Source organism: Megascapheus bottae, chromosome 22 (assembly GCF_031878675.1).
Source record: "Megascapheus bottae isolate mThoBot1 chromosome 22, mThoBot2.hap1, whole genome shotgun sequence".
Taxonomy (NCBI): Eukaryota; Metazoa; Chordata; class Mammalia; order Rodentia; family Geomyidae; genus Megascapheus; species Megascapheus bottae.
The window spans coordinates 19,960,054-19,974,667 of record NC_143530.1 but is presented as its reverse complement, the minus strand read 5'-3'; the positions used below and the strand labels follow the sequence as shown (position 1 = coordinate 19,974,667).

General features: G+C 47.6%; 1 protein-coding gene across 1 annotated transcript; it reads left to right on the top strand.

Moving 5' to 3' along the window:
• Positions 1-5,319: 5,319 nt before the first annotated feature.
• On the top strand, positions 5,320-7,939 carry Sox4 (SRY-box transcription factor 4). Its single transcript, XM_090356313.1, has one exon. It carries the CDS (start codon positions 6,373-6,375, stop codon positions 7,882-7,884), a length of 1,512 nt encoding a protein of 503 aa, XP_090212439.1. The 5' UTR covers positions 5,320-6,372; the 3' UTR covers positions 7,885-7,939.
• The last annotated feature ends 6,675 nt before the right edge of the window (positions 7,940-14,614 follow it).

Genomic DNA, 14,614 nt, shown 5'->3' with positions numbered 1-14,614 from the left:
GAGCGCCTGGGATGCCGGCGGATAGGCGGGGAGCCACGGAGAATCCAAGAGGACAAAGCCCGGTTCCCCGCGTCCCAAGCGCATCCTGTGCTATCCTCCGGCCACACGCGCCCTGCTCTCCGACGCGGGGGACAGTCACCCCCAGCCCGAGCGTGGGGGAGCATCTTCGGGCCAAGGCCCCTCTCCTTCCTTTCCGCGGAAGGGCGCGGAGGCACCACGGGACGCAGCCCTCCCCCCAGTCCCAGCAAGGGAGGCTCCCCTAGTCCACCCTCCTCCCTCATCCCAGGGAAACGACACCCCTTCCCCATCCGGATCCTAGGGCGGGGACGTCCCACTCGGGGCCCCGGGCAAGCGGCAGAATCGGAGCCCACACTGGGTCCCCTACCGCGCGCCGCGCCGGTGGAGACCCCGCGGCTGCGCGCGTCGTGCGGTCCACGCGGGGACCGGAGAGAAGGCGCTTGGGAGTCCAGCACCAAGGGTGTTGGGCAGCGTTGGCCGGTTCCGGTCAGTGGCGGAACTGGACACCGGCGCCGAGCAGGCTTGGGGGCAGGGGGGGTGTCGGAGGGAAGAGTGGGGAGCGGCGGCAGGGGAGGAGAGCTAGCTGGGGCCTGGCTGGCCACGGCTCCCCACCGCACGCACGCCCCGAGCAGGTCGGAGAAGCCCGTGGGGACGCGGGGGTGGGGGGCGCGTGTCCCTGGTTCCTTCCCCACTCGCTGCAAACCTAAAGGGAAGACAGGCGTTAAAACGCCGCCGACGGGATCGCCCGGAACGTGTTTACAGCAGGAAAGACTTTCCTCCGAAAAGCACAGCCTGAGTCGATTGCAATTTATTTCCTCAGGGTAACTGTGATGGAAAGGCGAGGCTGGGCCCCATTAATCCTGCGCGGGCTGAGGGTTGGAAGGGGCCCCGTGCCTGCGCGCAAGGAAACCTTGTTTGGTGGTGTTGCGTTTTTTAAAATATTTTATTTATGTATGTATTGTTCTGAAGTCAGGAGCGTCGTTTCTCTGCTGTTGCTTCCTTCCAGGAGCAGCTGATGGAGAAACTGCGTCCTGACTCCTTCCTGCCCCGCACACAGGGAGAACGGATAAGGTCCCCAGGGTTGGGTCCCAGACTCCAGGGGCTGTGATAATGAGGCTGTCCCGGTCCCAGGGAGCTTCCGATGAGCGAATCTGGAGGCTCAGGTTGGTTCTTCAAAAAGAAATCTGTTTACGGACACACCCTGCCACCCCGCTCATCTTTTACCTGGCTTCCTGGAGGACGGTGTGGGTGGTGGCTCCGGGGAGAGAAAGGGAGTGGACCGTCCCCGCCTTGTTTTCCCCAGGCCTCCGGGCGGGCGTAGGGAGGCTCAGCACTGCCACCTGGCGTCCGCTCCGGTCCAGATGGGAAGGCGATTGGCAGGAGTGCAAATGTGGGCTCTAAGGTGGGCGGGACAAGTCTGGGCCTGGAGAAAAGGAGCAAAAGTGGCCATGCTTCAGACCTAGGCTGTGGCCCAGGCTATCCCAGCTGTTCTCCTGAGAAAACGGAGGGGGTAGGGGGGGGATAATAATAATGAGTTGGCCCGGGTTGGCATTGGTATGAATGGCTGACTTGAGCTTAGTCCGTGGGAGTGGGTGGTTATGAGGAAGAGACATGATCAGGAATGTTGTTCTGATAGTAAAATGAAATTCCATGAGTAAAAATGAAACGTAGATTTCATTACCATGTTTTGAAGAACTGTTTACAGAAATGATTTTTCGGTACAATTCTCTTCTGTAAGTCCTGTTTGAATACAGCAGTCACCAAACCCAAAAAGATGGGAGAGCAAGTTCAGTCTGTCTCCTTGACTTAGAAGAAAACCAGCCTCAGACTCAGCCTCATAAAGACCTCAGGCTTGCTTGTGTAATGTATGGAACCAAAAAGCCAGGGGCCTTTCAGTTGACAAAAGCCAATGACATATTTTCTAGGGCTCCTTCTCTCTCAAGTGAAGTATAACTACTCACCCCAAATTTTATTTGAACTGAATACTCAGAGTGGACCAGCTCCCACAATCATCACTTTACAAGCAAGGCAAGCAAAACCTTGCAAATCAGTTCAAATACAGATGGTCTTAGTTTCAGGTTCTCTCCATTGCAACGCTACAGTTAGACAATAGGACAGAACTCCTTTTGATACCCCATACTATGTTATGGATATAGGATTTTATGTTGCCCGGGTGTCAGGAACAGAAGCCAGGCATTAGCATATATTATAGCGAGACCTCAAATGGATTCCATGATTTAATGGAATAAGATAAAATAAGCAAATATCTACGTTAAGTAAAAACTTGAAATGTCTCACATCATTGCCAGCGTAGACAATGAGTCCATTATTCTAAAACAGTTTTCTTTTATTTGCAATATTATCCTGTCTTTTTGCTTAAAGAGTAGCAATAAGAATCACTTCGTGTACTGAAAAGCCAGCAGAGGGAACACTGTGTACTGATGTTCCAGGGACCACCAAATAGCTGGTATTTGATGGGGAAAAAAAAATGTCAGTAATGGAGAACTGATTACAAAACACATGAAGTTAGGTAATGAGAACACAGAATCCTTTTCATTATTTGCTATTCAGAAGCCCAGTACATTCTGGTATGCACAGGCTTTACTCAGAGAAAAGATGGCTTTAATTAAAGGCCACTTGCCACATAGTTTCTTACAGGCTAAGAGATCTAACACCAAAAAACAGACCTGCTTCAAAAGTTAAATACTGAAATGTATATATATACATGTATATACATATATATATATGTACATGTACAAACAACAATGGTTTAATGAAGTTAAGGGAGCTTACTAATACCATTTCATCAGTTCTAAAACCTTTTCTTATCATTTCAACACCTCTCAAATAGATAGATACATCTTACAATTAGAGGGATGAAAAAGTGGGATTTTTGCTATTTATTACTGCAATTTTTTTCTTCTAGTGACATGACATGTAATGATGCATCTTTAAAACTGTTGAATTTGTAGAAATGCAAAAAATGCATATAATAAAACAATTAGATCAGTGACTACTTTTTAGTTCACTCTTAAAACATCTGTGTATTAAGTATAAACATAATTACCATGGCTCTTTGATTAATTTCTCCCTTTTCTCCTCATATTTAGTGGTGGAAATATAAAGGTAATAAATTACCTCGATACTCACTTTGAGTTATCAAACTAGTTATACCTATTAATCATCATTTGGTGCAAATTCTGATATAAATATATTTGTTCTCTTTTTTAATCCTAGTGAAAATACTGAATTCATAGACAATATGTTCCTTAGAAGAATTAGGTCAGATTGATAGCATGTAGGATTATATGTACACTAGAAAAAAAATGAAACCTATGCTAAGGTGTCTTTGCACTGTGGGTTTTTTTTTTTTTAATTTTGGTGTTGTTTTAAGATTTCCACTTCTAGAAAGAAAAAGTATATAAGTTGGGTAACTGATGAACAAAAATTATTTGCTGATATCCACAAAAACATTCTGGCTTGTGGTTGATCCAATCCATTGCCTCCATTGGATGTTTTTTTTCCCCAGCAAATTTTTTACATCTGACGATCTGGGCCTGTTGCCAGTATACATACTTAAAAAGTTTGACAAGAAAACTTTTGATTAGATAATATAGTATCCAGCATTACTGTGACCTGGATTGAAAGTTGATTTTTACATTGTGCTGTCCCTACCTATCACTGGGCTGAAGGAAAGTGGTTTGCTATTATAGTGTAAATGAAGGCCAATTTTTCTTCTTAAAAAATTTACTTTTCAGACCTTAAGAAAGAGTGGGGGGGTCCTTTTGTTTTGGCCAAATTAACACATATTTTTGAATATCAAAGTGCATTTCTTTGTCACATTTCTCACACTCTTGTTTACAATGTTCCTTTCTTTTAAAAAGCCCTGGGGACAAACAGGGTACCCCATCTACGATCTCTGGATGGCTCTTTCACACCACTGGCCCTCCAAATTTCAGCTTCTCCAACAACATGCTGCTTTTACTAGAATTGGCATTTGAATCACCAAGCATTACATTAGCATTCATTGAGGGCTTACACTTCATGACCGCTTAACAGCCAGAAACTGGTGGTGACTAACAACAGTCCTCTCTATAAAGTAACTCCTAGAATTCTCACATCACAGGCTAGGAGAGCTAAGACATAGTCACATCCTCACAGATAAAAACCCAGTACAAAGGATTTGCATGCAGGGCTAATGTGAATTTAGAGGCCCTCTTCTCTCCTACTGCCAGTTATCACCTCCCCCCACAGTTTCTTTTTGCCTTGTCTTTCAGTTCCATTTGCTCCAAGCAACACTACACACACACACACACACACACACACACACACACACACACACACACACACACACAGGCTTACATTTATACAAAGGTAAAGAAGAAAGGGAGGGAGGAAGAGAATAGAGAGAGAAGCAGTCTTTTGCTTTGGAAAACATTTAGAAAGTAAAGGCAGCTTCCATCCTTTGCTCAGTATTATCGCCCTGTATTACTCTATGCGAGGCTTCCTATTGAGGTAATTGTGGAGTACTGCCTAATGTGATTCAAGGCAAAGCTCCTTGTTTGGGCTATCCAGGATTTATAGGGGAGTTTAAATCATGAAATAACCATAGTTAACTTCTGTTTGGTTAAGAGAGTAAGCAATTACTGCCAAAAAAAAAAAAAAAAAAAAGTCTTCTCTTCTGCCTTCCACAAACAATACAGAGAAGGTTTTGAAGGGATTTGCACAGTACATCACATCTGTGCTGTACCCAGAGTTGTTACAATAATTGTGATGACAGGTGTCTAGGTACCACTTTCTTAATGGTTTTCAATATCCATTGATTTATTGTCGTGGCTTTCGTCCCCTTTTACATCTCTGGCTTTGAGGAGGAGCTGAGAAACAGATTTGGCACTAGAGGCTGATTCTTTTATTCCATTGCTGAAAAGAACTAATAAATATAATCACTTGGCTTTTAAGCAGAGAGCTTCCATTTACAGTATTTCACCCTTACCCCTAAAGAGCCCCTTGTTATCTTACATAATGGTTAGAATACATTTCCGTCTCTCCCCTTAATAATTTCATGCATTAACATCTTCTACACACGCGCGCGCACACACACACGCACACACACACACACACACACGCACGCGCCTCTGCGCGCGCACGCGCGGGCGCGCGCGCGCACACACACACAGAGCCAGAGGAAAAAAGAGGCAGCAGAAATCTCAGCTGTACTTCTAGCCCTTTTAAAAAGTTTGCTCTGTAAATTGGAATGAGGTCAGATTTGGAGCTTCTCATTGCACGCGGAGATTATTATTGCATCGGATTCCAAGCCAATGGGAAGGTCGGGGGAGGGGCTTGGCACGAGGAAGCGTTAGTTACAGCGGTTGATTGGCTGCGGCCAAGCCTGTGAAAGGATAAAGAGGCGCGAGGCGGAATTGGGGTCTGCTCTAAGCTGCAGCAAGAGAAACTGTGTGTGAGGGAAGAGGCCTGTCTCACTCCGGGTCTCTAGTTCTTGCACGCTTTTTTTTTTTTCTTTCTTTTTAAAAAAAATTTTTTTTTTCTTCTTGAGTCTGCACTGGAGGAACTCTGCCATTACCAGCTCCCTTCTTGCAGAAGGGAGCGGGAAACATACATTTATTCATGCCAGTCTGTTGCATGCAGGCTTTTTGGCTTCCTACCTTGCCACAAAATAATTGCACCAACTCCTTAGTGCCGATTCCGCCCACAGAGAGTCCTGGAGCCAGAGTGGGTTTTTTTGCTTTGCACGGTAGGAAAGGGACTAAGTGATAGAGACTATGTTGCTTTCCTGAGCTACCGAGAGCGCTCGTGAACTGGAATCAACTGCTTCAGGGGAGGAGGAAAAAAAAAAAAAAGACAGACAGACTTGCCTGGGAGGCGACGAGAAACTTGCACTGGAAGACGCTTCAGCCAGCAGCGAGCAATCAAGAAACTCCTCTCCACGTTAGTCCGGTCTCCAGACTCCGAGCCGACAGAGCAAACTGCAGCTCGGTGAGACAGAGAGAGGCAGAGAGGGAAGGAGAGAGGGAAGGAGAGAGGGAAAAAGAGAGAGAGAGAGAGAGAGAGAGAGAGAGAGAGAGAGAGAGAGAGAGAGAGAGAGAGACACTCCAGCCTGGGAACTATAACTCCTCAGCGCGAGGCGGAGCGCTGCTGGCGCGCATCTTTTGGGGACTTTTCTCTCTTCGCCCACCTCTGCCCCGGCCCGGAGTGGAGGAGTCCGGCCGGCCGGCCGCGTCGCGCCTGCTCCAGCTCGGCTTGCCTCTGGCCCGGGGGAGCCGGGAGGGCCCGGCGATCGCGCCGCGGACACTGGTCAGGGTGTGAGCGCGCGTGGGCGCCCGCCGAGCCGGGGCCATGGTGCAGCAAACCAACAACGCCGAGAACACGGAAGCGCTGCTGGCCGGCGAGAGCTCGGATTCGGGCGCCGGCCTCGAGCTGGGCATCGCCTCGTCCCCTACGCCCGGTTCCACCGCCTCCACGGGCGGTAAGGCCGACGACCCGAGCTGGTGCAAGACGCCGAGCGGCCACATCAAGCGACCCATGAACGCCTTCATGGTGTGGTCGCAGATCGAACGGCGCAAGATCATGGAGCAGTCGCCCGACATGCACAACGCCGAGATCTCCAAGCGGCTGGGCAAACGCTGGAAGCTGCTCAAGGACAGCGACAAGATCCCTTTCATCCGGGAGGCGGAGCGGCTGCGCCTCAAGCACATGGCTGACTATCCCGACTACAAGTACCGGCCCAGGAAGAAGGTGAAGTCCGGCAACGCCAACTCGGCCTCCTCGGCGGCCGCTGCTGCCGCCGCCGCCGCCTCCTCGTCGTCCTCCTCGTCCGGCTCCTCCAAGCCCGGGGAGAAGGGAGACAAGGTCGGTGGCAGCGGCGGGGGCGGCGGCGGCGGCGGCGGCGGGAACGCGGGGGGCGGCGGCGGCGGCGGCGGCGCGAACGGCGGCGCCAACTCCAAAGCGGCGCCCAAGAAGAGCTGCGGTTCCAAAGCGGCGGGCGGCGCGGGCGGCGCGGCCGGGAAACCGCACGCCAAGCTCGTCCTGCCGGGCGGCAGCGGAGGCGGCGGAGGCGGCGGCGGCGGCGGCGGCGGAGGAGGAGGCAAAGCCGCGTCCGGAGCCCCGGCCACCGCCACCGCATCCTTCGCCGCGGAGCAGGCTGCGGGGGCCGCCGCCCTGCTGCCCCTGGGCGCCGCTGCGACCGCCGATCACCACTCGCTGTACAAGGTGCGGACTCCCAGCTCGACGGCGGCGGCCTCTTCCGGGGCCTCCTCGGCGCTCGCCGCCCCGGCCAAGCACCTGGCCGAGAAGAAGGTGAAGCGCGTCTACCTGTTCGGCAGCCTGGGCGCCTCGGCGTCCCCCGTGGGCGGCCTGGGCGCCGGAGCCGACCCCAGCGATCCCCTAGGCCTGTACGAAGAAGGGGGCGCGGGCTGCTCGCCCGACGGCCCGAGCCTGAGCGGCCGCAGCAGCGCCGCCTCGTCACCCGCCGCCGGCCGCTCGCCCGCCGACCACCGCGGCTACGCCAGCCTGCGCGCCGCCTCGCCCGCCCCGTCCAGCGCGCCGTCGCACGCGTCCTCGTCGGCCTCGTCGCACTCGTCCGCCTCGTCGTCCTCGGGCTCCTCCTCGTCCTCCGACGACGAGTTCGAAGACGACCTGCTCGACCTGAATCCCAGTTCAAACTTTGAGAGCATGTCCCTGGGCAGTTTCAGCTCGTCGTCGGCGTTGGATCGGGACCTGGATTTTAACTTCGAGCCGGGCTCCGGTTCACACTTCGAGTTCCCGGACTATTGCACGCCCGAGGTGAGCGAGATGATCTCGGGAGACTGGCTCGAGTCCAGCATCTCCAACCTGGTCTTCACCTATTGAAGGGAGCGCGCCGCGTGCGCGCGCACTCGCGTGCACGCGCAGGAGGGCGGCTGGGTTGGGGGGTTGGGGGGGGAGAAGGAGGGCCGAGGGGCGCACCAGGAGAGGAGGAGAAGGAAAATTTAAAAAAAAAAAAAAAGAAAAAAAAAGGAAAAAAATAAAGCAAAAAAAATAATAATAAAGAAAAGAAAAAAAGGAAAAAGAACAGATACGGAGATGAAAGAGAGAGAGAGAGAGAAGGGAAAGAAAGAAAGAAAACAAGAAAAGGAAGAGAAAAAAAGAAAAAAGCAAACCGTGAGCAGGGCTGGATGTGGCCGCGTCCCCCACCCCACCCGCCTTGGAGAGGGGGCGCCGGGGCTCCCGCGCTCCCCTCCCCCATCACCATCACCCCGGCCGGGGACGCGGAGGGTAGACTGGGGCGACCTTTTATTGTTGTTATTGATGTTGTTGTTGATGGCAAAAAAAAAAAAAGCTACTTGGAGTTTCCTCCCCTTGGCTTGAAGAGACTCCCCCCCCTCCAACGAGCTTCCGGACTTGTGTGTGCACCCCCTCCCCCAGCAAGAAAGAAGATGCCAGAGAGACTGCAGAAGCCTCTCGCCCCTCTCCACCCCTTCACCAGCCTCGGTGGACTGGGTGTTTTTGATGGTTTTTTTTGGTTTGGTTGGTTGATTGATTTTTATTTCGCTTTCTCGGTCAAGACAGAAGCGGGGAATCCGCCCCCCTCCCCCTGCGTTTGATTTTATTTTATATTCTCCCCCCCTCACCCCACCCCTCCATGCCTGAAGACTGAAGAAGGCTGAGTCGGAGGTGAAGAGCTTGGCCCAGGGCGCTGAGACGGAGAGACTGACTGCACGCTGCCCCCACCCACCTTGTTTCTTTTCTTTTTCTTTTTTCCTTGGTCCTGCAGCCAGAAGAGGAGATCGGGGGAGAAGGAGGAGGATGAGAGGGGGGAGAAGAAGGGGAGGAGGCCGGCCAGAGCGCTCTGCCCAGCGTTGCTGGGGCGAGGACTTGAGAACCTGGTTGGAATCCACGCCAGCAGGGCCGAGGGGCGTGGGGGGGGAGCGCAGCGGAGGACACGGACGGAGTGGGGGCTCGGGGCGCCCCGGCCCGGGGGTGTGTGTGGGGGTGGGGTGGGGAGGGAGGAGAGGGAGGCGGCGGGCCCGGGCTTGGGCCTCCACCCTCGGGTCTGGACGGGAGCGCGGAGGGGAAGACTTCCCCGAGGAGAGGAGGACTGACGGGGGTGCTGGGGCGACGGAGGGGCGAGTGGTCTTTTGGGGGAGGGAAGGGGGGGAATAAAGAGGTTTTTTTTTTTCTTAATTGGAATCGTGATGGTGTTGGATTATTTCACTGGTGGGGTTAATATAGCATGTTATCCTGTCTATCTTTTAAAGATTTCTGTATAAGACTGTTGAGCAGTTTTTAAAATAGTGTAGGATAATATAAAAAAAGCAGATAGATGGCGCTATGTTTGATTCCTACGACAGAATTATCACCAGCTTTTTTTCATTCTTAACTCTTTAAAGGATTCAAACGCAACTCAAATCTGTGCTGGACTTTTGAAGAAGAAGAAAAAAAAAAACCAATTCAGGACCAAATTTTTCTCAGTGTGTATGTGTTTCTTCCTTATAGGTGTAAATGAGAAGACGTGTTTTTGTTGTTTTTTTTTTTTCTCTCACCGATGCTCCATCCTCGTTTTATTTTTTTCCTTGTAAATGTAATCAGATGCCATTTTATATATGGACGTATTTATACTGGCCAAACATTTTTTTCTCCTCTTATCCTTTTTTTTTCCCCCTTTTGCTTCCTTTTCTCCCCCTCCTTTTGATTTCTTTCTTTTTTTTTTCCTTTTCTGTTTTCTTTCTTTTCTGTTTTCTTTCTTTTTCTTTTCCTTTTCTCTCTTTCTTTCTCTTTTTCTTGTAGTTGTTGTTTCCCACGCCATTTTACGTCTCCTTCACTGAAGGGCTAGAGTTTTAACTTTTAATTTTTTATATTTAAATGTAGACTTTTGACACTTTTAAAAAACAAAAAAGACAAGAGAGATGAAAACGTTTGATTATTTTCTCAGTGTATTTTTGTAAAAAATATATAAAGGGGGTGTTAATCGGTGTAAATCGCTGTTTGGATTTCCTGATTTTATAATAGGGAGGCTGGTTAATATCTCACACAGTTTAAAAAAATCAGCCCCTAATTTCTCCATGTTTACACTTCAATCTGCAGGCTTCTTAAAGTGACAGTATCCCTTAACCTGCCACCAGTACCCACCCTTCTGCCCTGTCTTGTAAAATGGGGAGGAGAATTAGCCAAGCACTGAATGCTTGCAAGAAAAAAGATTTTTTTATATACTGTTTTTGTCCAGAGGCTTTAAAACTGGTGCATTTACAGCAAAAAGGGATCCTGTAGCTTTAACTTGTAAACCACATCTTTTTTGCACTTTTTTTATAAGCAAAAACGTGCCGTTTAAACCACTGGATCTATCTAAATGCCGATTTGAGTTCGCGACACTATGTACTGCGTTTTTCATTCTTGTATTTGACTATTTAATCCTTTCTACTTGTCGCTAAATATAATTGTTTTAGTCTTATGGCATGATGATAGCATATGTGTTCAGGTTTATAGCTGTTGTGTTTAAAGATTGAAAAAAGTGGAAAACATCTTTGTACATTTAAGTCTGTATTATAATAAGCAAAAAGATTGTGTGTATGTATGTTTAATATAACATGACAGGCACTAGGACGTCTGCCTTTTTAAAGGCAGTTCCGTTAAGGGTTTTTGTTTTTAAACTTTTTTTTTGCCATCCATCCTGTGCAATATGCCGTGTAGAATATTTGTCTTAAAATTCAAGGCCACAAAAACAATGTTTTGGGGGAAAAAAGAAAAAAAGAAAAAAAATCATGCCAGCTAATCATGTCAAGTTCACTGCCTGTCAGATTGTTGATATATACCTTCTGTAAATAACTTTTTTTGAGAAGGAAATAAAATCAGCTGGAACTGAACCCTAAATCTTGACTTTTGTCATCATTCTCCCCGACGTCTAAAATGGTCTCAGTCAGCGAGCGGTCCATCTGCCTCTGCTTTCAATTGAAGAGCCTGTTCCAAGCCATGTGATTGACGAATACCAAGGCCCTTTTGGCCAGATTTGGCAGGCCTGACCCAGAAATGATGGTGTCAGCGGAATCTGTGTGTCAGGGCTTTCGAGGAATTTTCATTTTCAGAGTTTACTACATTTAAAATAAGCATCCTTTGTCTTGGAATTTCTAGAAGAGGGGGAGGGGCAGCATGGACAGAATTCTCCACAGATCAAACCAGTTGGCTGGTCTTTTGTTGTTGTTGTTGTTGTTTTCTCCCTTAACCTTGTGCTTCTGAAGCTACTATCTCCTGCACTGCTAGTGTTTGTTGCTTTACAACCTAGAAACCAGCCCAGTTAAATTTTTTAAGAGATTGTAGAGGAGAAAGCCTTTACCAGTAATGAAATGAAAAAAAAAAAATAGAATTACTTGGCCTCAAAAAAACAAAACAAATAAACAAGAGCTCAGGATGGTGCTGACAAGGGCTTTGCTGGAGGAAAATGGGACACCAGGGCTAGCCTGTTACCTCTCAGCGATCGAAATAGCATGTATGTCCGGGTTTGTATTGTCAGCATTCAGCCAACAGCAGAACTGAGAAGGGTAGGCAAGGAGGAAACTACCTTGGGTTTCCTGAAGCCCTTCCCCAATTTGTGTTTATCTTGAAGGGTAGCAATTGCTGTTAACCAATCAAAAACCTTTTGGTTTTTTAGCCCTCTTTAGTTCCAAATGCTGTTCGGTCAGAAGTTATAATTTTTTATGTGTATTTTCATTTTTCAGCACTGGAGCGGAAAGGTTAATAGCAGATGTGTTTGGAAATAATCCCCTTACCCCATCTGGATTGTTCATAGGTAAGGGAGTTTCCCTGGTTCTGGAAGCAGAATTTCTGGAGACTAGTCAAACAGGTATTTTTGTTCAGTAGAAAGCAATCTTCCCCTCTCAAAAGTAATGTAAATAGTGAGTTTCATTGTGATTTACCTCTTAAAGATAGTTACAGCTTTCCAATTTTATGCAAGCTGCTAAAATATTCTGTAAATGTTCTATGATTGTGATATCCCATTTTTCAAAGAGATCTTGAAACAACATGGCATCATAGGTTTCCATAACCATCTTTGTAAAATGGATCATTCTGGAGTGTTGGTTCCCTGTGATGATGGGGGATTTTTTAATTTTTGTTTTTTGTTTGTTTTTGAATCTGACGCATCAAAACCTTGATAGAAATGAATTATTTTTAAGCCATATATGCCCTCTTTATTTATTCTTTTCTATTTTATTTTTTGCCAGTCCTAGGGCTTGAATTCAGAACCTAGGTGCTGTTCCTTAGCTGTTTTCTTGCTCATTTCTAGCCTTCTACCACTTGAGCCACAGCACCACTTCTAGTTTTTCCAGAGTAGTTTATTAGAGATCAGAATCCCATGGACTTTCGCTGTGCAGGCTGGCTTCGAACCTTGATTTTCAGATCTCAGCCTCCTGAATGGTTTAGGATTGCAAGAGTGAGCTACCAGTTCTTGGCTCCAATGTCTTTATTTTTGACTTTTTCCTTGACTTCAGAAGGTTCTACAAAGGAGTCAGCATTCAATATTTCCATTTAAGTGTCCCATATGTCTTGGTCAGAGTCATCCCTTCCAACATTCTGCTCTAGTCTATTTGTTTCCTCCAGTTCTTCTTCCTTTATCACATGTTTTTGTTTTTCCCTTGACTTTCCAGGTAACAGTAAATGTGTTTATGTAGATACACACACACACACAAATATAGGGGTTTTTATTTTTTAGTAGTGGTGCTGCGTGCATGCATGCATGTAGCCCCCATCCTAACACCATGAGCAATTTTTTTTTTTTTTTTTTTTTTTTGCCAGTCCTGGGCTTGAGCTCCGGGCCTGAGCACTTGTCCTTAGGTTTTCTCAAGGCTAGAACTACACCACTTGAACCCCAGCACAACTTCTGGCTTTTTCTCTGTTTGTGGTACTGAGGAATTGAACCTTGCTAGGCAAGCACTCTTACCACTAGGTCAAACTCCCATCCCCGAACAAGATTTTTTTATACACATTTAAGCTTTTCTTTGGGGAGCCCTATTATGTCCTTCCTAGCAGGTGGTAGTGTAAATGTGAAACATTATCAATTCCTAGCTGAATCCCTTTTAAGTGCCAAGGAAAAATAAAAGAGTATGCAATCTGATATGGTGGGCTGAGTGCCTGGGAGAACTTTAGACTTCTGCTGACACTGCTCTGGCGCTTACCAATGCACTCAGGGATTCTGAGGAAAGGGAGGAGGCAAAATGGTGGAAAGTGGGCATGGGCACCTACCAAGTGACCCCTGCATTTGTGGATTCAGAAACGTGGGGTGGTAAATGACGCAGACCAGAATGCTTCATAATAAATGTTAAGCAGTTTAGGGATCCTAAGGAAGTATTTGGAAAGATGCATATGTCCAGAAAGACTTAAGACTTGTGGGGATTCAGATCCATCATATTCCCTGGGATTTCTCAGGGTGGAAGTTTGGTGCCCTTTATTTTTCTTTATGATAGATTTTGTTTTGTGAATCCCGCTCAGCCTTTCTACCATGGAGAAATACCTCTACTTATATTCAGTAACACCCATCCCTCTAATAGATCCTAGTAAGTTGTAACCCCCCTCCGGCCTTTCCTCCCTCCATTCTTCCCTCCCTCCCTCTCCTTGTCAGCCATGGGACTTAAATTCAGGATCTGAGCTGTTTTGCTCAAGGCCAGTGCTCTAGCACTTTGAGCCACAGCACCACTCCTGGTTTTCTGTTAATTAATCGGAGTTAAGAGTCTCACAGACTTTCCTGCCCAGGCAAGTTTTGAACTGTGATTCTCAGATCTCAGCCCTCTGAGTGGCTAGGATTATAAGCCTGAGTCACCAGCTACAGCTTAGCCACCTGGCTAACCATCTACATTTCTAAATTTCACATTGCTGTTCTATCACTTGAAAGCTAAAATGGGTAGTACAGATGAGTGAGAGAACATCTTTCCACATCAGCTTGGTATTTGGGGATCTGCTACATACATGCTCAAACTGCATGCAGCTAGTGAAGATGCTGCACCCAAGGATTCCCCCCCACACCTCTTCAATCCTTGAAACTCCAATGTAACCCTAACCAGACATTGCCATGAGATTCCAGTTCTTAGAGAGGAAAGAACTACATCTTGAATAGTTAATTTGCTGTCCTTAGTACTCTGTACATAGTAAATGCTTAAATCTCATTTGTGGACTGTTTGCATTGCTTCATGGGGCTATAAGAGCTTCCAATTTGCATTGGCACTTCTTTCTTCCTGCCTTGGCTAAGTGGGAGCCCTAGACTTAGTGAAAACCTAGGTCCCAACGCTGGCTCTGAGACTGAGCAGCTCTGGAGCCTCTTGGTCACATTTTCTAGCCTTGTAAAACCTCAATATTCAACAATCATTAAGTGGAAAGAATGCTGTCTAATGTATAAAGCTGCTGTAAAGCTTGAGTGAAATGGCGCAAATGGAGTGCATGTAGTGGAGTGCATATAGTGCCTGGATGTTGTATGAGCTGAATAAATATTGGGATTGTTAGCAGAAGGCATTGTCTGTTCAAGCCCAGCATGGTGCCAGCAATATAGAAAGAAGACAGTAAGTTCTTGACGATTATCCTAAATCAATTGTTTTCTCGTCTGATTCAAGAATGCTCAGCC